General features: G+C 45.1%; 1 protein-coding gene across 5 annotated transcripts in view; it reads left to right on the top strand.

Annotated features, from left to right (window-relative positions):
* wdr35 (WD repeat domain 35) overlaps window positions 1-20,566 on the top strand; it is a 128,618-nt gene that overhangs the window by 89,339 nt on the left and 18,713 nt on the right. For all 5 annotated transcript variants that reach the window (XM_041188402.1, XM_041188403.1, XM_041188404.1 and 2 more), the window contains one exon: window positions 16,233-16,365. In XM_041188402.1, the coding sequence (XP_041044336.1) occupies window positions 16,233-16,365 (133 nt within the window). The remainder of the gene's footprint in view (window positions 1-16,232; window positions 16,366-20,566) is intronic.

The following is a 20,566-nucleotide window of genomic DNA, read 5'->3' on the forward strand; positions in this document are numbered from 1 at the left end:
CAGATATATGAATGTTTGAGTGGACAATGAGGTTTATGTACTAAGCCCTTAGTTGCAGCTGATGAAGTGGCAGATGTAACACTTAAGTGCTACGTATGGATGCGCCAGGCAATGCTGGTCCTCCAGATCCATTTGTGGGGAGCTAGCTGAAGGTTCATTGGATAAAGGTCTCCCGGGTGTCCCTGCCTCCTTGTTGTAGTTCCGGGTCAGCATTCAGCCCCTCATCATTTCCCTGTGCTTCCTCATCCTCTGAACCACGGCTAGATTCATTGTGTGCAGCTGCATCCACTGCATGCCCTCTTTCCAGTGCAAGATTGTGCAGAGCGCAGCATGCTACTACTATCACGCTACCACTATCACAGAGACATGATCTGGGGGGTACTGGCGTGCGCCCCCTGAGCGGTCCAGGCATCGGAAGCGCATCTTGAGAAGACTGATGGCTCTCTCCCACACAGTCCTTGTGGAGCCGTGGCTCCTATTGTAGTGCTGCTCAGCTTCTGTTCTTGGATGGCTGAGAGGCATCATGAGCCACCTTCTGAGGGGATAGCCCTTGTCACCCAGCAGCCATCCATCCAACTGGGTTGCGCTGAAGAGCCCCGGCACCTGGGAGTATCTGAGGATGGAGGCGTCATGGGAGCTGCCTGGGTACCTTGCACAGACTTGTAGAATCTGCATCCTGTGATCACACACTATCTGCACGTTCATGGAGTGGAAGCCCTTCCTTTTGACAAAGGCACCTTGATGGCCACATGTGTACAGTCTATAGCACCCTGGACACGGGGGAAGACAGCAATGGCCACGAAGCCTCTGGCTCACTGTGCCTGACTTGCCTGGTCGCAGCGGAAGTGGATGAAGTCAATGCCCGTCTGAACAGAGCATCTGTCACCTGCTTGACGCAATTGTGGACAGCTGATTGAGAGACACAGCAAAGATCACCCACTGAGCCCTGGAAGGAGCCAGAGGCATAGAAGTTGAGAGCAACTGTGACCTTCAGAGCCGTTGGCATGGGGTGTCCGCTCACACAGTTAGGAGAGATCTCAGGGCCAATCATCTGACAAATATAGCTGACTGTCTCCCTTGACAGTCGGAGCCATCTTCGGCACTGCACCTCAGTCATATTGAGGTAGCTGCTTCTCCACCTGTATACCCTGGCAGCAGAATAGTGGCATCTTCTGCGGCTCCTTCGACCTCGGACTACCCTCTTGGCCCTGCGCCCCTTGTGCCTGTGCCTGTACTCCCAAAGGTGGCTCCCGTGGAGGCTGATTGTCCACTCCTGGCCTCCTCCTTATTTCAGCCCTCCCTCCCTCCTCAGAGGAGCTGCCTCCAGTGGAGATGTCAGAACTCATACCCAGGCTAAATGGAGGCCTCCGGAAAGCTGCAGGCCCGATAAAGATTACTGACTGCAGACTGCTAAGCTGAAGGTTCAAAGTTCTCAGGAAGCTGCTGGAATGCGTTCTGAACTGCTACAGATCACATGGGCAAGTTTAAAACATTTTCTGCAATAAATACTTCACAGAACAGATTGACAACCCCACTGAGCCCACATGTCCTGCCCGTGGATGAGTTTTGTTGAAAAGTCACTTACCCAGCTGCTCATTGCGCCCATGCGCCGAGCCGAAGATCGCACGGGCGTCTGAAAATCGGGGTCGATAGCCAAGTTAAAGGCCTTAACCAGCCCTTTAATTAATGGCGGGCGCCCAACTAAATATTGCGATGACACGCGGTGACATCACCGCACGTCATTTTACTTACACCTCCCGCACGTCACCCTGAGAATTCTGCCCTATGCTACATTTCATATACTTAAGGTCCCTTAGCGCTTCACAGCCAAATACTTCTCAAGTTACAATCTTTTAAGCAAATATGGCAGCTAATTTGTATATAACTAGGTCCTTCAAAGAACAGAAATAATGATTAGTTTATCTCTTTTGTTGGTTCTCTGCAGAGATTTGGAAAAGGCTACACCTTCATTTATGTAAGTGTCAATCAGGAAGCAGTTTATGCAGTCTTTGTCTCAAATAGGTGTGCAAAAGAAGCACAGAGCACGTATTTTGTGTTTTGCGGATTAGCAAGGATTGTTATTGGTTGTGTAACATTATATATATATATCTGTATCTCTATCTGTCTCTCTCATGCACTAATACTATATGTGTATACAGAACATAGGAAATAGGAGCAGGAATAGGCCATTCAGCCCTTTGAACCCACTTCATCATTCATTAGAGATCATGGCTGATTTTCTACTTCAACACCATTTGCTAGTACTATCGCTGTATCCCTTGATGTTTTTAACATGTAGAAATCTATCAATCTCAGTTGCGAACATACTCAATGTCTGAGCCTGGGGTAGAGAATTCCAAAGATTCATTTCCCTCTGAGTGAAGAAATTCCTCCTCATCCCCGTCCTAAATAGTCTGCACCTTATTCTGAGACTGTGTCTCCTGGTTCTAGATCCCTCCAGCCAAGGGAAACATCCTTCCTGCCTTTATCCTGTCGAACCCTGTAAGCATTTTGAATGAGATCACCCCTCATTCTTATTAACTCCAGAAATAAAAGCCCAGTCTATTTAATCTTTACTCCAGAGGACAACCTTGCCATCCCAGGAAATAATTGGTGAACCTTTGTTCCACTCCCTCTTTGGCAAGTATATCTTTCCTTAGGTAAGGAGACCAAAATTGCACACACTATTCCTTGGTGAGACTGCACCTGGTGCTATATAATTGTATTAAAGGCCAACATACCATTTCCAATCTGCAGGAACCATTCCAGAATCTATAGAACTTTGAAAGATTACTGTCAATGCATCCACTATCTCTGCAGCCACCTCTTTCAGCACTCTGGGATGTAGATCCACAGGTCCAGGGGATTTATCACACCAATCTTTCAGCCACCCTTTCATCTCTCTAATTTAATTTACCCTATGCCAATTTGCACATGGCTCAGGTAATAATCCAGAGATTATTACCTCTTTCCTAGTCTTACCTATGTCATTGGTACCTACATGGACTACAACCACTGCATCCACCCCCTCCCACTGCATATTCCTCTCCAGCCCTGAGCAGATAACTCGAACTCTGGCACCAGGCAAGCAACACAGCTGTCTGGACTCATGCTCTTTATTGCAGAGAACAGTATCTATCCCCCTGACTATGCTGTCTCCTATCACTGCTACATTTTTCTTCACTCCTCCCACTCGAATGGCATCCTTCACTATGGTAAGTCCGCTCATCCATTGCTGGTTTCCCTTACCTGCCTGACTTGCAGCCACACCCTGTTTCTGACCATTGACCAACTCGAAACTAAGGGGGCTGACTGCCTCCTGGAACAAAGTGTCCAGGTTACTCTCCCCGTTCTTGGTGTCCTGCAATATCCACAATTCAGACTGCAGCTCAGCTGGATTTGAAGTTGCCTAAGCTGCAGACACTTTCTGCACACATGGATGTCCGGGATTGCAGTGCACTCCATATTCCTACATGCTGCAGTCACGGCAGGTCACAGGCCCCACCAGTTCTGTCCAACCTTATTTATTCAAATAGTCAATATGTTAATAATTTACACATAAAGTAATAGGAAGTTGTACTCACCTGGCTTGGATCAGATTAGAGGCACCCTCTACATGGTCATACACCTACACCCAGCCGCCTAATGTCTAGGAAGAGCTTCATGAACATTGTTGTTCCATTACAATCAACCCCATCTGAAGCCCGCATTGCCTTGTGGAAAGACCGGCTCGCCATCTCGAACAACCCCCAGCAATGGAAATTCTACCAGATGAAAGCCTTGCCCCAGGAGCTAATTGCAACAGGGCAACCTGGAAGTGCCTTAACAGACTTAGGACTGGTGTAGGTCGTTCAAAGGCGTTACTAAGCAAATGGGGATACACAACCAGCCTGTCAACTTATGAATGTGGAACTGAGCCACAGACTATGCAACATCTCCTGCAATGCCTATCGCTAGAGGAACTCTGCACTGTTGCAGATCTTGCCGAATTCAACAACAAGGCGCAAAAATGTGTCCAGCTCTGGCTGGGCCATGTATAGACTGTCCGTGGACACGATAAGAAGAAGAACCTGGCTTGGAGATGAAGAAGGAAACTCACCAACCACTGGAAGCTGAAAAAAAGTAGAAGAAGGAGCACCTCTTTGTTCCTCTGACCCTAATTCCCACTTGAACCAAATTCCCAACTCCTCACTCAATTTATATCTCACTCAGGCATAGTCTGGTGTCCACGCCCATTTCTGCCAAGGGTCCAGTTAACTCAGTTGGCTAGATAGCTAGCGTGTGGTTCAGAATAACTCCAACAGCTTGGGTTTGATTTCCGTTATGACTGAGATAGACTTGGGACCTGCCTCCTTGCCCTGTCACTGAGAATAGAAGGCAATGTCAAACCACCACAAACAGGATGGCTGTTGACTCCGGAATTATATCAATGGTTTGGTTGAGTGGGCATAAAAGTGGCAAATGGAATTCACTCCAGAGCAGTGTGAGGGAGTGCATTTGGGGAGGTCAAACAAAGCAAGGGAATACACAATAAATGGGAGGATGTTGAGAGAGCTAGAGGAAGTGAGAGACCTTAGAGTGCATGTCCGCAGGTCTCTGAAGGTGGTAGGACAGGTGGACATTTGGAATGCTTTCTTTTATTGGACAAGGCATAGAATGCAAAATCAAGGATGTAATGCTGGAACTGTAAAAAGTGCTGGTTAGGCCACAGCTGTAATTTTATGCACAGCTCTGGTCGCCACATTACAGAAAGGACATAATTGTTCTGGTGAGAGTACAAAGGAGATTTACAAGAATGTTGCCAGGGCTTGAAGGAAAGATTAGATAGGCTAGGGTTGTTTTCCTTGGAATAGCGGAGGCTGAGGAGTGACTGAATTGAGTGTATCAAGATTATGAGGGGCCGAGATAGAGTAGACAGGAAAGACCTGTTTCCCTTAGTGGAGCGGTCAATTACCAGGGGGCACAGATCTAAAGGAGGTTTAGAGGGTACATGAGGAAAAACTTCTTCACCCAGAGAGTGGTGGGTGTCTGGAATTCACTGAGATAAAAACAAAAAAACTGCGGATGCTGGAAATCCAAAACAAAAACAGAATTACCTGGAAAAACTCAGCAGGTCTGGCAGCATCGGCGGAGAAGAAAAGAGTTGACGTTTCGAGTCCTCATGACCCTTCGACAGAACTTGCATTCGAGTCCAAGAAAGAGTTGAAATATAAGCTGGTTTAAGGTGTGTGTGTGTGGGGGGCGGAGAGATAGAGAGAGAGAGAGGTGGAGGGGGGGGTGGTGTGGTTGTAGGGACAAACAAACAGTGATAGAAGCAGATCATCAAAAGATGTCAACGACAATAGTACAATAGAACACATAGGTGTTAAAGTTAAAGTTGGTGATATTATCTAAACGAATGTGCTAATTAAGAATGGATGGTAGGCCACTCAAGGTATAGCTCTAGTGGGGTTTTTTTTAATTTTTTTTTTAAATAACGGAAATAGGTGGGAAAAGGAAAATCTTTATAATTTATTGGAAAAAAAAGGAAGGGGGAAACAGAAAGGGGGTGGGATGGGGGAGGGAGCTCAAGACCTAAAGTCGTTGAATTCAATATTCAGTCCGGAAGGCTGTAAAGCGCCTAGTCGGAAGATGAGGTGTTGTTCCTCCAGTTTGCGTTGGGCTTCACTGGAACAATGCAGCAAGCCAAGGACAGACATGTGGGCAAGAGAGCAGGGTGGAGTGTTAAAATGGCAAGCGACAGGGAGGTTTGGGTCATTCTTGCGGACAGACCGCAGGTGTTCTGCAAAGCGGTCGCCCAGTTTACGTTTGGTCTCTCCAATGTAGAGGAGACCACATTGGGAGCAACGAATGCAGTAGACTAAGTTGGGGGAAATGCAAGTGAAATACTGCTTCACTTGAAAGGAGTGTTTGGGTCCTTGGACGGTGAGGAGAGAGGAAGTGAAGGGGCAGGTGTTGCATCTTTTGCGTGGGCATGGGGTGGTGCCATAGGAGGGGGTTGAGGAGTAGGGGGTGATGGAGGAGTGGACCAGGGTGTCCCGGAGGGAGCGATCCCTACGGAATGCCGATAAGGGGGGTGAAGGGAAGATGTGTTTGGTGGTGGCATCATGCTGGAGTTGGCGGAAATGGCGGAGGATGATCCTTTGAATGCGGAGGCTGGTGGGGTGATAAGTGAGGACAAGGGGGACCCTATCATGTTTATGGGAGGGAGGAGAAGGCGTGAGGGCGGATGCGTGGGAGATGGGCCGGACACGGTTGAGGGCCCTGTCAACGACCGTGGGTGGAAAACCTCGGTTAAGGAAGAAGGAGGACATGTCAGAGGAACTGTTTTTGAAGGTAGCATCATCGGAACATATGCGACGGAGGCGAAGGAACTGAGAGAATGGGATGGAGTCCTTACAGGAAGCGGGGTGTGAGGAGCTGTGGTCGAGATAGCTGTGGGAGTCGGTGGGTTTGTAATGGATATTGGTGGACAGTCTATCGCCAGACATTGAGACAGAGAGGTCAAGGAAGGGAAGGGAAGTGTCAGAGATGGACCACGTGAAAATGATGGAGGGGTGGATATTGGAAGCAAAATTAATAAATTTTTCCAAGTCCCGACGAGAGCATGAAGCGGCACCGAAGTAATCATCGATGTACCGGAGAAAGAGTTGTGGAAGGGGGCTGGATGTAGGGGGCCCCCTTCCACAACTCTCTCTCCGGTACATCGATGATTACTTCGGTGCCGCTTCATGCTCTCGTCGGGACTTGGAAAAATTTATTAATTTTGCTTCCAATCTCCACCCCTCCATCATTTTCATGTGGTCCATCTCTGACACTTCCCTTCCCTTCCTTGACCTCTCTGTCTCAATGTCTGGCGATAGACTGTCCACCAATATCCATTACAAACCCACCGACTCCCACAGCTATCTCGACCACAGCTCCTCACACCCCGCTTCCTGTAAGGACTCCATCCCATTCTCTCAGTTCCTTCGCCTCCGTCGCATATGTTCCGATGATGCTACCTTCAAAAACAGTTCCTCTGACATGTCCTCCTTCTTCCTTAACCGAGGTTTTCCACCCACGGTCGTTGACAGGGCCCTCAACCGTGTCCGGCCCATCTCCCACGCATCCGCCCTCACGCCTTCTCCTCCCTCCCATAAACATGATAGGGTCCCCCTTGTCCTCACTTATCACCCCACCAGCCTCCGCATTCAAAGGATCATCCTCCGCCATTTCTGCCAACTCCAGCATGATGCCACCACCAAACACATCTTCCCTTCACCCCCCCTTATCGGCATTCCGTAGGGATCGCTCCCTCCGGGACACCCTGGTCCACTCCTCCATCACCCCCTACTCCTCAACCCCCTCCTATGGCACCACCCCATGCCCACGCAAAAGATGCAACACCTGCCCCTTCACTTCCTCTCTCCTCACTGTCCAAGGACCCAAACACTCCTTTCAAGTGAAGCAGCATTTCACTTGCATTTCCCCCAACTTAGTCTACTGCATTCGTTGCTCCCAATGTGGTCTCCTCTACATTGGAGAGACCAAACGTAAACTGGGCGACCGCTTTGCAGAACACCTGTGGTCTGTCTGCAAGAATGACCCAAACCTCCCTGTCGCTTGCCATTTTAACACTCCACCCTGCTCTCTTGCCCACATGTCTGTCCTTGGCTTGCTGCATTGTTCCAGTGAAGCCCAACGCAAACTGGAGGAACAACACCTCATCTTCCGACTAGGCACTTTACAGCCTTCCGGACTGAATATTGAATTCAACGACTTTAGGTCTTGAGCTCCCTCCCCCATCCCCACCCCCTTTCTGTTTCCCCCTTCCTTTTTTTTCCAATAAATTATAAAGATTTTCCTTTTCCCACCTATTTCCATTATTTAAAAAAAAAATTAAAAAAAAAAACCCCACTAGAGCTATACCTTGAGTGGCCTACCATCCATTCTTAATTAGCACATTCGTTTAGATAATATCACCAACTTTAACACCTATGTGTTCTATTGTACTATTGTCGTTGACATCTTTTGATGATCTGCTTCTATTACTGCTTGTTTGTCCCTACAACCACACCCACCCCTCCACCTCTCTCTCTCTCTATCTCTCTGCCCCCCACACACACACCTTAAACCAGCTTATATTTCAACTCTTTCTTGGACTCGAACTCAAGTTCTGTCGAAGGGTCATGAGGACTCGAAACGTCAACTCTTTTCTTCTCCGCCGATGCTGCCAGACCTGCTGAGTTTTTCCAGGTAATTCTGTTTTTGTTTTGGTCTGGAATTCACTGCCTGATTTGGTGGTGGAGGCAGAAACCTTCAACTTACTTAAAAGGAACCTGGGTCAGCACCTGAAGCGTTGTAACCTGTAAGGCTACAGACAAGGTGCTGGAAGATGGGATTAGAATGGGGATGCTAGATTTAGACTTTTTCTTTTTTGGCTAGTGCAGACATGATGGGCTGAATGGCCTATTTCCGTGCTGTAACTTTTCTATGTTTCTGTGGCTCTAAAACAACTGCCAAGAGAAACAGCCAGGATGAAGCATCAGACAATGAGGCAAGGACCATGGAAATGGATTGGAACATATGTATACATATACATAGACACACAAAATTCTTCCACCTATGAAACTTTTAATTTAAAATATTAAACTAATTTAGGATTTCCAAACTCTACTATATAAACAAACCAGCACAAGATTCTTCCTAAAGTAACTTTCCTGATGTTTGTTCTACATATGAAACACAAACTATTCTGCCTGACACTTAGTAAGATCTGTTTCGACAATTTCACTACCAGCATTAGCAGTACTAGACCTAACAATCAACTGGTACAATCTATAACCATAGGGCAGAATTTTCAGGTCAGCATGCAGATGCACGCCCGACCCCTTGAGTATAAAATAGCGTGTGATGACATCAGGTGATTCCACATGGCAGGCACACGCAGAAGTTGGAAGCGCGTCCGCCGACAATTAAGAGGGCAGTTAAGCCCATTAAAGTTGTAATTGTCTCTGATTTTTCGTGGTCCATCCAACCTTACAGTTGGCGGACAAGTGAATTGGCCAGGCGGCCTTTACATTTTTCATGAAACCTCATCTAAGGGCGGGATAAGGTTTCTGTTATTAAATAAAAAAAATAAAAATCTATGGACAGAATTTGTATAATGTATATGTTCAGGTGATTGTTTGTGATGCTTGGATATTTTTGTTCTGATTTTAAAAATCATTATTTAACACTTTTTTCAAATCTTCAGATCCCTAAGGAAGCTCTCTGCCTTCAGGGAGCTTTCATTCTGCGCTCGCCCATTCCCGAGCTTACATCAGCGTCCGCCCTCCCCCTGCCCCCACCCCGGAAGCATTGAGCATTTCAGCGTACACTTCATGGTGGCTGGCCGTTAATTGGCCAGCCAGCGTGAAATAGTGGTCCATCATGTCTGTGTTAGCTCCTTCAAAGAACATTCCCCAACTCTTTCCAAAGATGCCTGCAAGTTTTTTTTCCTTCAAGTGTTTATCTAATGCATATTTGAAAGCTACTATTGAATTTGCTTCCTCAAACCTATCATGCAGTGTATTCCGAATCCTAATCACTGGTTTGTAAAAAGGATTTTCCTCATGTCACCTCTGTTAATTTGCCAATCACCTTCAATTTTTGCCTCTCTGGTTAGAGTCTTGAGCTGCATTAGAAACAGATTATCTTAATTTATTCTAAACCCTTTCTGAGTTTAAACACTTCCCTCAAATCGCCCCTTAATCTTTTCTGCTCTAAGAAGAACACCCCAGCTTCTCCAGCCTATGCACATAACTAATCCCTCATCCCTAGAACCATTCTAGTAAATATCTTCTATACCTTCTCCAAAGCCTTCATGTGCTTTCTAAAGTATAGTGCCCAAAATTGGACACACTGCTCCAGTTGAGGCTGAACTACTTTTATATAGGTTTAGCAAAACTTCCTTTTTACCCTACACCTCTATTTATAAAACCCAGGATCCCAAATGTTTTATTAACTGCTTTGTTAATTCAAAGATTTTTTGTGTAATGTACCATTTACCTTGTATTGTCATTCCTTATTCTTTCTCCAAAAATTTATCACCTCACTTATCTGCATTGAATTTCATCTGCCATGCGTCCATCCAGTCTGCCAGACTGTCTATGTCCTCTCGAAGTGTATTACTATCTTCCTCACTACACTTTACTACACAGCAACAATGAATTATATTTATACAGTCCCTTTAAGGTAATAAGATATCCCAAAATGCTTCACAGGTGCATTATGAAAGAAAATATGTTGCTGACCCACATAAGGAGATACTAGATAAGGTAACCAAAGGTTGGTCAAAGTGGCAGGTTTTAAGGAATGGCTTAAAGGAGGAAAGCAAAGTAGAGAGATGGAGGTGTAGGAAGGGGATTCCAGGGTTTAAGGTCTAGGTAACTGAAGGCCACCAATGGAGCAATTAAAACCAGGGTGGATCAAGAGGCTAACATTAGATAAGCACAGAAATGTCAGAGGATTTTGTGGTTGGAGGAGATTGCAGAAATAGTGAAAGGTAAGGCCATGGAGGGATTTGTAAATGAGGATGAGAATTTTAAAATCAAGTTGTTGTTTGACCAGGTGCTAGTGTAGGACAGTGAGCACAGGAGTGAGACGTGAACGGAACTTGATATGAGTTACGACACTGGCAGCAGAGTTTTGTAAAGAGGAAGTAGATTATTTTTTTAAATATTGGGGAGCTTGAGGGCTATGAGGAGCTGGTAGAAAGAAGAGTTGAGGCCTGAGGCAGATCAGCCATGATCTTATTGAATGGTGGGGCAGGCTTGAGGGGCTGAATGGCCTACTCCTGCTCCTATTTCTTATGTTCTCATATTTTAGAGGTGGAAAAATATGATTTTACTGATGGCGCAAATATGTAATCAAACTTATTTTGGGATCAAATATGAAACCATTGTTATGAACAGTCTGGTTTAGCCTGAGGGAATGGAGTTTGGAATGGAGACTGAAAAATGAATCTTTGGTTCCCCTAATATTCAGCTACAGGAAAAAAAATTTCATCCGGTGCTGGATGTTGGATAAGCAGCCTGATAAGTTAGCAACAAAGGTGTCGTCGAGAGAGATGGCGATGTGGTAAAGCTGAGTATTGTCAGTGTAAATGTGAAAACTAATGCTTTGCTTTCGGATGATGTTGCCATGGGCAGCATGTAGATGAGAAATAGGAGGGGCAAGGAGCTTCGACAGAGGTAATGATGAGGGAGCTGGAAGAAAAGCCAATTGTTAGTGATACTTTGGCAACGATTAGATAGCTAAGAACGGAATCAGACAAGAGCAGTCCGAACCTATTGGATACAGAAGAGAGCCTTTGGAGGAGGATGGTGTGGTCAACAGTGTCAAAGGCTGCAGGTGGGTCAAAAAGGCTGAGAAGGGATAGTTTATCTTTGTCACAGTGACATAGCATGTCATTTGTGACTTTGATAATAGCTGTTTTGGTACTGTGGCAGGAGCAGAAATCTGATTGTTGGAATTCAAAAATGGAGTCCTGGAAATGATGGGCACGAATTTGGTAGGCAATACTTCCACATTTTATGTCATCTTCACATTTCAAAATTGTGCCTTGTACCCCAAGTTCATCATTAATATATATATCAATAACAGAATTGACTTAGTACTGAAATCAAGGCTACTCCCACAATGTTTTCTATCCCTTAGGCAATTTTATATTCATTGGCAGAATTTTATAGTCTTCTGCCAGCAGGCGGCAGGAAGACCACTCATGGGGCGAGGGGGTGGTGGGGCCGTAAAGTATCTCGGGTGGCTATCCCACCACCCTCCTACCCACCACCTATTCATTTGCACTTTCACATGAGGTTGCTGGGAGTAGGGCGAGCCAACTGCCCTCACCACAATTAAGGCCCTTATATGGTTAATTATTGTGCACTTGAGGGCTACACCTGACCCGGTCTCAATTTTGAGGGGGACGAGGGGGGAAACCTGCAAGTCACCCTGCTCAGGCCTCGGGCAAAAAGGCCCATAATAGTGGGGTGCAGACGGTGCCAATCACTGGGGGCTGGAAGGCCCGGGCTCATTGTCCAAGTAGCCTGTCATTCCTGATGATCAGTGTTCAAACCAGCCAATCTGGCGAATACGCCATCCGGATTAACGGGTTACTCAGCCAATGATTGCTGCTATTCAGTCAACAGCAATCATTGGCCCAGTAAGGCATACCAGATTCTCAAGCCCCCCCTTTTCCTGTCTACCTCCTTGTGGCTTCTGTTTTTGTGTTGTCAGATGCATGTGTCACTTTCTTCCCAGGCTGGAGTGCCTTTACATTTACTTAACTTACGCGCCCTAGCCCCCTGAAGACCCTTCCCCTCCTGACCTCTTCTGAGTCCTGAAGTTTTTCCCTTAGTTTAATACATCAACGATGGTGTCTCCCGTCTGTGGCCCAGCACCCTCCCCCTCCCAATCCCTTCTGAGTCTTGAGGTCACCCTAGTCCATCCTTTCATGGTGGTGTCTGTGACCCAGGGCCATTCACCTCTTTTCTGGGATCTCTTCTGAGTCCTCCCCCAGTCCCTCAACGCGTCGTTGAGCAATTGGGAGAGGACCTTTGTCCATTGGAATGGTAGGGTGCTGCTTCGATTTTCTACCAACAGTAGAAGATGCCTTTATTGCATCTCTACAGATATGTGCCCTCACGCCAATTATTAAAGGCTCCGTTTAGTGGCAACTGGCAATACAATTCGGCCAGAATGGAAATGATTGGGCTATTCTCCCATCAATCACACCTGGAGTCTAGCAATTCTGTAATCAGCTAGGTTTGATTTTGTGCGTCTAATTTGCATTAGATAGCTATCCTTCACTTATTGCATTTTGTTGGAGAAATAATCCTGCTGCATACTGTTACTTTACTCGAGTTCAAAGGCTCCCAAGTCCTGCCTTGCCTCCAACTTGCTAGCTGACACAGTAGAGTCAATATTCTGTCTGAATATTAAGATAATCCTATTCCTGGATTTTTGAATGTGGTCAACAGCCTAAGCACCTGACAGCCAGGTCTTTCCCCTCTCACTTCTCATGGTAGGGTGGTAACCCAGGAATCTTAGGTACATACTCAAGGGTGCAATACTGCTATGTTCTCATCAGTACAACCAACAAGGATCCAGGGTGGAGAATGCAGTTTATTAGATGATGGGAGTATCTCAAGCTGCCACGGTGTAGCTCAGACAGGCTGAACCCGGGTTATCCTCCGTGCAGCCGTAAGATTTCTGTAGATTTGAATGTGTGGTTATGAATGTCTCGATCTGATTGAGGCATGTGAGAATACAGTGCATGAAATATTACAAGTTGACATGAATGCGTGGGGTAAAATGCTGACCCCACAGGACTGGCTCCCCAGGTGGAACCTAAACCCAGGGCTGTGGCTGGCACCTGGGAGCCAATCGTGGGGTAAGAAGCACCAGCCGCACCATACCCCCTCCTGCCCACTGCCTTGGTCTTCTGGTCTCAGTGGGAGGGGAAGGCTGTGAGCACAGTGAAGGCTGTGTGGAGTGGGGATCCAGAGCTGGTCTGCCAAGGTGTGTTTCTGTGTAATGGATAGATTCCATATCCCTAGCAGCTCTTCCTTCCCTCGCTCCCCAGCCGGCAGCAGGGTATAGTTCCGTCTGACTGGCTTCCCCACCACCCCCCTCTCTTTGAGCAATGCAGCCCTATGCCATCAGTGATATGGTGGGGTCGACGGGCAGAGGTGAGCCACCTCATTGGCTGGTCCTGTCTGGGGAGGATAGAGGGAGGTCAGGTGGGACCATCCCTTCAAGTCCTCCCCTCTCTCTCTCTCTTTCCTTTCTACAACTCTCCAGCAATTAAACAATGCGAGCTGCAACGTGGAGAAAGGTTTTTTTTTCTATTCAGAACAGGTAGTCGCAATATAAAACACAAGCCGATTGTTTTCTTGCAATCTGCTTTGTAAGTATTAAATCTTTCTCCGAAATATGAATTTTCTGTTCTGATGAAAACTCTTTCTCTCCACAGATGCTGCATGACCTACTGAGGTTTTCCAGCATTTTTTCTTTTTATTTCAGATTTCCAGCATCTGCAATATTTTAGGAATTTACTGTCACCGTCTATGCAGCAATGTACAGAACATGTTAATGAGGCAATCACTGAATCGTGTGCACAGTGTTATAAATAGCTAATGGGATAGTTTCCTGTCAGATTAGCAATATTTTATGATGGGGTTAAGTTAAAATTTGTACTCTCTGGTTTGTTTAATAGTCATGGTGGAATCACCTACAGGACACAAACAAACAAACACTGCGTTACATCGTTGCTTCTCCTATATTACTGATTGATGCTGCATATATATCGGACAATATTTGTAACCAGATGCCAACAGTGCACATTATCATTTTACTAGGACTTTCCTGTGATTGTTTGGTGAATTGATTGGTGAATCTTGAAAGGGGGAGAAAATAACATGCACAATTGAGGAGGAGGGCTCCAGGAGAAGGTGCCCAGAAACAGGCGAAGCACCAAAGCCCATGATTTCTCCCCCTAGCTCTGTTAGGCAAGAAGGAGAGGCACCTCCCTCAAGGGCCCCCTTTCCACACTAGGTACTCTCCCCTCTCCCACAAGATCTGACCCCTGCAGGTGCCCCCCCCCCCCCCCCCCCCGCCCTCCCCCCACCCCTGCCTCCACCTCCACCTCTACATCGACCCCCATTCCCTTTGGCTTCACCTCCCCTCCCCCTTGAGACCCACCGCTCTTACCTGGTCCTGGTCTCCTGGAGAGTACTTGTAGTGCCAGCCCTAGCCACTGCTGGCACTGGCGCTTCTGGGACTACAGAGTTGTTGGCCAATCTGATTAGCTGTTAGCTCTCTGATGAAGGAGCTCTGCCAAAATAAGTGGCGGAAGTTCCGTCTCCAGTCAATTAACACTCCTCAGATGCATTCCCCATTGACTCTTCAGGTGGTGGGAGAGGAAATCCCAACATCAGAAAAATCTTACCCCATGTTGCTGTTACCTCTTTTATCCTCCCATGGGCTTCAATTTTGCTAACAAGTCTATTATGTGATACTTTATCAAACATTTTTTGAAGGTCCAAACATACAACATCAACTGCACTCATGAACCCTCTCTGTTACCTCATCAAAAAGGTCAGTTGTGTTTTTGCACATAATTGCATGGGTGATTCATCACAAAGTCAACAGCAATGAATCTTCAGCAGTTTTGAAATTCCTAGGCCTAGGGACTTTCTAAAGTTTACTTCTTGATGAAAAAGATTTGCTCCATCATTGGTCTACATGTACCAATCAAAAAGCACCTTTGTCTAATCCTCAAGAAAGTTTGGACAGGCAATCTTCATTGGTCATAAGCGTGCACAGGTACATTGAATTGGTATCTTTAAGGACAACCCAACAGCTCTGCAAGACAAAGAGTATTATCAACAAAGAAATGGCTGTAAAGTAACAAATGGGTGAAGGTAGGGAGCAATAATGACAGCAGAAAACTTATCAGCAGCTAACTGGCAGGAGATGATTTAGACAGAGCAAGGCCTTGGGCCCACTGCTGGAAGAGCTTCAGTAAGCCAGAAGCAGGCCAATTTGGGTAATAAGATATAAATGAATAGAACAACTACACAATACCTTTAACCAACTACAAGAAAATAAAGAAATGTTTTGCAGTAACATAATATATGTATAAATATAAAATTAATGAAACAATTAAAACAAAAAATTCAGAAGTACTTGCCTCAAATCAGCCAGGAAGGCTGAAAAGCTGGTTGTGCCTTTAAATTTATTATACATGTACAATTTACTTTGGCTATTTAATTATCAGTTTGATACCAATTTTATAGAAAGTAATTCTTACCTGTTGTGATATTTTGAAATATGTAAAGGGATCATTTTTAGTGATCCTGCTCAGAGTGTTCTCTATTTTGGTTTAGACAGGGAAAAACAACACTATATCGCTGATTCCTCAAATCAGACTAATTGCTGCAAGCACGGAATTGCTAATTGACACTATTAAGGACTTAAATAATTAACAAATATATTGTCATTGAATCTTATTGTTTTCACATTGTATCCAGATATATGGATATAATGGTCTATAATTAATTTTTCAAGTAAGAAAACATATTCAGACTTGTATGATCATGTTGATAGTTTTGGATAATTATTAAATAGATATTGTGCAGAAAATTCTGATACCAAAGAAAATAATTCAGAATAGATGGGATTTAAAATCTCTATTGCATTTGCAGGACGAATGCTGTTCAATATTATGTTCAAGGTCGGAATCAGGAGCGACTGGCAGAGTGTTATTACATGCTTGAAGATTATGAAGGTTTGGAGAAACTGGCAAATGCCCTACCAGAAAATAACAAACTGCTTCCTGTAAGTGGTGGGCATAACAAATTCTCATTGGAATGAAATGTTGAGGTTCATCTCCCTGTACAAGGACAAAATAGATCTTCATCATGAATTCTGTTTAAAGTTGTGATAAATTGTAGAGGAAATGTTAAGGGGATGAAATTTAACTATGCTAACTAGTGAACCAGATTAACTCATTCCACAATAGTTCAAATTTTCAATCAGTTTGGATTTGGGTGGCATTTCAAGTTTTGATAACAAATGATGAATCTCCCAAATTAGCTGAAATCTGGTTGATACATATATAGGTTTGATTAATAATTAGCATTTGTTAATTAAATTCATCCTAATGGTTGAGTTAGCTGATATCACCTCCTTTATGCACTATAGAACTAGTGTTACTGTTAACTTTATGAACTCGACTGATTAATATTGAACCTGGGCCAGTGCTAGTAAGAGAAGCTTGCACATAAGTGGGATTATATTGGATAGCCCCCCAAAATGGGCGAGCAGTTATCCTAACCTCATTCAGTGTGATGCAGGCAGCATACCAGCTTCATGCTGCCTGATAGTTATGATATTTACATGTTGTTCATTGGCTGCATAAGTGGAAGCCCAATATCATTACTTCCTAGCACTACTCAAAACTAGCCTGCACCTCTTAGAAGTAAAGGTGCATTGTGACTGCTGAGGGTGCTGAGATTATTGCAAAAAGTGCTGTGCAACAATCAACCATGATGGAAAGGAGGAGTAAACCAAGATTTTCAAATACTGCACTTGGAGATAGTAGAGAGACGTCCTGTGTCTGCCAGGGGTTTGGGTAGGGTGGGGTGGGGTTCAGGGTGGCAACTCCATGGTGAAGTGTCTGATAGCTGATATCTTGACTTCCATTGCAGCACAAGCAGCTGTAGTCACAAGTCTTAAGTACTGCAGTAGTAATTTAGTCTAAATTGTGCAGGGTCAGTTTGCTACCATGCAAGTTCAGACTGCTGCTATCATAGCTCTGGGTGTCAGTGTTCAAAGGGGCTTGAAAGAGTCAAAGCATTCCAGCAACCTGTCCTCCAACAGATTACTAGTATTGCTGAAGTACCACACCAGAGGAATGGCAGTGGTTTCATGAAGTACAATCCTCTCTCAGGATGACTGTTTCATGGTGTTCCCCCATCCCTCCCACTGACATTTCACCGGTGCTCTTTCCGTTGATGTCAGCCAACCTACCCAGACTGCTGCTTCCTATGCCTAGATGGTGTAGACCGAAGCCAGGCCTATTAGGCCCAGAGCTGTTCAAAATCATCCTCCCATGCTTTTTTGCAGTTTCCTCCACTGAAATTCAGCTTGTTCTGCCAGCCAAGACCACAATGTGATGGTCACCAAGAGGGAAGGTAAGGATTGTGGGACTGCTGGTGAATGGAGAATTGGGGTTACGGTTCCTGGTATCTTCACAGACAGGCCAGTCAGAAATTACCAGTCTTGGTTGCTACCTTTCTTCTTTTTCTCCTCTTCCAAGGCATCTTGGTCCCCCTCCCTCTTCTAGCAACTTGTTCTGCTTTGCGTGGCCTATATGGATTCTCCCAGTCATGTGCTATTTCAAGTGGAAGACCTACACCTGTATGTCAGCAACTGTTTTTTGCAAAAGTCTTGAATTCAGGAAAATGTTCTTCAGCACTTGCCACCCTACTCCTTTGTAGACAAAGGTGGAAAGGACCAAACACTTTAGAATAGTCAGAAGAAATTGGCCAACAACTAACCTGTAAATAGTTGAGGGTCCCTTTAAGTTGTGCTGGTAGAGGATCCTTCCTGCTGCTTAATGTGCACTCAGCCATGTGAGTTTGAGAGGTTGTTGGCGAGAGCATTGAGCTCTGAAATAGCAATGCTGGCATAAAATCAATGTTGCACGCTGATTGACATTATGATCTGCCTGCTCAGCATACTTCTTGGTAGGCATTAGCTCTGTGCACACTAACTTCTTTGCCAACATGGTGTCTGATGTGTGCATCCAATACCATCTTGGTCTGGGAATGGTACCCATAGTGCCCAAACAAGAGGCACTACTGAGCCCAATTCCAATCAGCTGCTGTGACCATGGGAACATCTGTGGAAGGTAACTGACCAGGGTTAAGTGATGTGGAGAGTAATGTTGAATTCATATTCTGGAGTTTTATTTCATTATTTGTTATGCCAGGGAGAAATTTCAGAATTTTATCATCTTGGGCATTCTACCTGTGGTTATTCACCTCTTCTGTTAATTTACTATGTTGGGAGAGTACTTGATGGTGCATGCTATATAAAGCTTGTTGGGAAGAGCGAGTCTAATGAACTGAATGGTCCTTTTCTTGCTAAATTTCTATTTGTTTTTAGGAGGGCACATTTAAAGAAGCAAATATGCCAACAACTTTTAAAGTTGGTTCTTTAGCTTAGATCACTTCCATTTTAATAAAATGTCCTGCCCCAAATCAAAGTTGGTAAGTGAGCAGATCAGCCAGCTTTTGTATGGTAACTGTCTCTCAGTAAGGTGGCAATGAGCATATTTCTGGTCAAGAAGGAGATCCTGTGTATTGTACCCTTCAAGACCTTGTAAGGTCTCAGGAGAACTTTTCGCCTGCTGTGAATATGAAGCGTTCTACTGACATGTTTTGAAAGTCCCCAACCCTTCACTAGACAATGTAATTGATGCTGGGAATGGCTGATCAACTATTTAAAAGTATGACCTGCTTTGTTAGGAAGCAAAAATCAAGAAAATCTCCTGGGGCCTCCTGCGAACTTCAAAGCAATATGATATCCTGGACCAAAATCAAGGGGCAATAGACACCATTCCTGGGAATTTTTTTTAAAAAGTCTTTCACAGGATGTAGGCATCACTGGCTAGGCCAGCATTTATTTCCCGTTCCTAACTGCCCTCGAGAAGGTGCTGATGAACTATCTTCCTGAACCACAGCAACCCATGTGGCGTAGGTATACCCACAGTACTGTTAGGAGGGGAGTTCCAGGGTTTTGACCCAGTGACAGTGAAGGAACGGCAAAAAAGTTCCGAGTCAGCATGGCGTGTGGCTTGGAGGGGAACTTGCAGGTGGTAGTGTTCCCATGCATCTGCTGGCCTTCTAGTTGGTAGAGGCCACGGGTTTTGGAGGTGCTGTTGAATGAGTGTTGGTGAGTTGCTGCAGTGCACCTTGAAGATGGTACACACTGCTGCCACTGTGCGTTGATAGTGGAGGGAGTGAATCTTGAAGGTGGTGGATGGGCTGCTTTATCCTGGATGGGGTTGAGCTTCTTGAGTGTTGTTGGAGCTGCACTCATCCAGGCAAATGGAGAGTATTCCATCTCACTCCAGACTTGTGTCTTGTAAAGGTTGGACAGGCTTTGTGAAGTTAGAAGACAACATGCAGAATTCCAAGCCTCTGACTTACTCTTGTAGTCATGGCATTTATGTGATTGGTCCAGTTTAGTTTATGGTCAATGATAACCCCCAGGATGTTGATAGTGGGGGGGTTCAATGATGGTCATGCCATTGAAGGTCAAGGAGAGATGGTTAGATTCTCTCTTGTTGGAGATGGTCATTTCCTGGCACATGTATGATGTTAGTATTACTTACCATTTATCAGCCCAAACCTGAATGTTGTCCAGGTCTTGCTGTATGTGGACACAGACCACTTCATTTTCTGAGAAGTCGTGAATAATGTTGGACATTATGCAATTGTCGGCGAATGTCCCCACTTCCGACCTTATGAGGGATGGTCATTGATGAAGCAGCTGAAGGATACTACCCTGAGGTACTCCTGCAGCAGTGTCCTGGGACCAACAATCATAACCATCTTACTTTGTGCTAGGTATGACTCCAACCAGTGGAGAGTTTTCCCCCGATTCCCATTGACTCCAGTTTTGCTAGAGCTCCTGGATGCCACACTCTAGCAAATGCTTCATTGATGTCAGAATGTCTAGAAAGACACCTCAACTTTGTGGGACGTGGGATCTGCTCTGCCACTTTTCTGCTGATGAAACACCCCCAGAAGAATTTTAGAACTTATGTTGGCACCAATTTCAACAACAGCAGAATTTTTCCCCCAAAATTATTGGTTTCAAGGCTACACCATTCCTTTTGAAGTGATAACTTTGTCATTTAAACTACTAGTTAGCATACATAGAAGCACATTTTTTGGAAGTTTATGTACAAATTTTTAATTCTAGTTTCAAGTTTTAGTTGAATCTATTGTTCTGTTAGATAATGAAC

The sequence above is a fragment of the Carcharodon carcharias genome, chromosome 5 (genome assembly GCF_017639515.1).
Source record: "Carcharodon carcharias isolate sCarCar2 chromosome 5, sCarCar2.pri, whole genome shotgun sequence".
Taxonomy (NCBI): Eukaryota; Metazoa; Chordata; class Chondrichthyes; order Lamniformes; family Lamnidae; genus Carcharodon; species Carcharodon carcharias.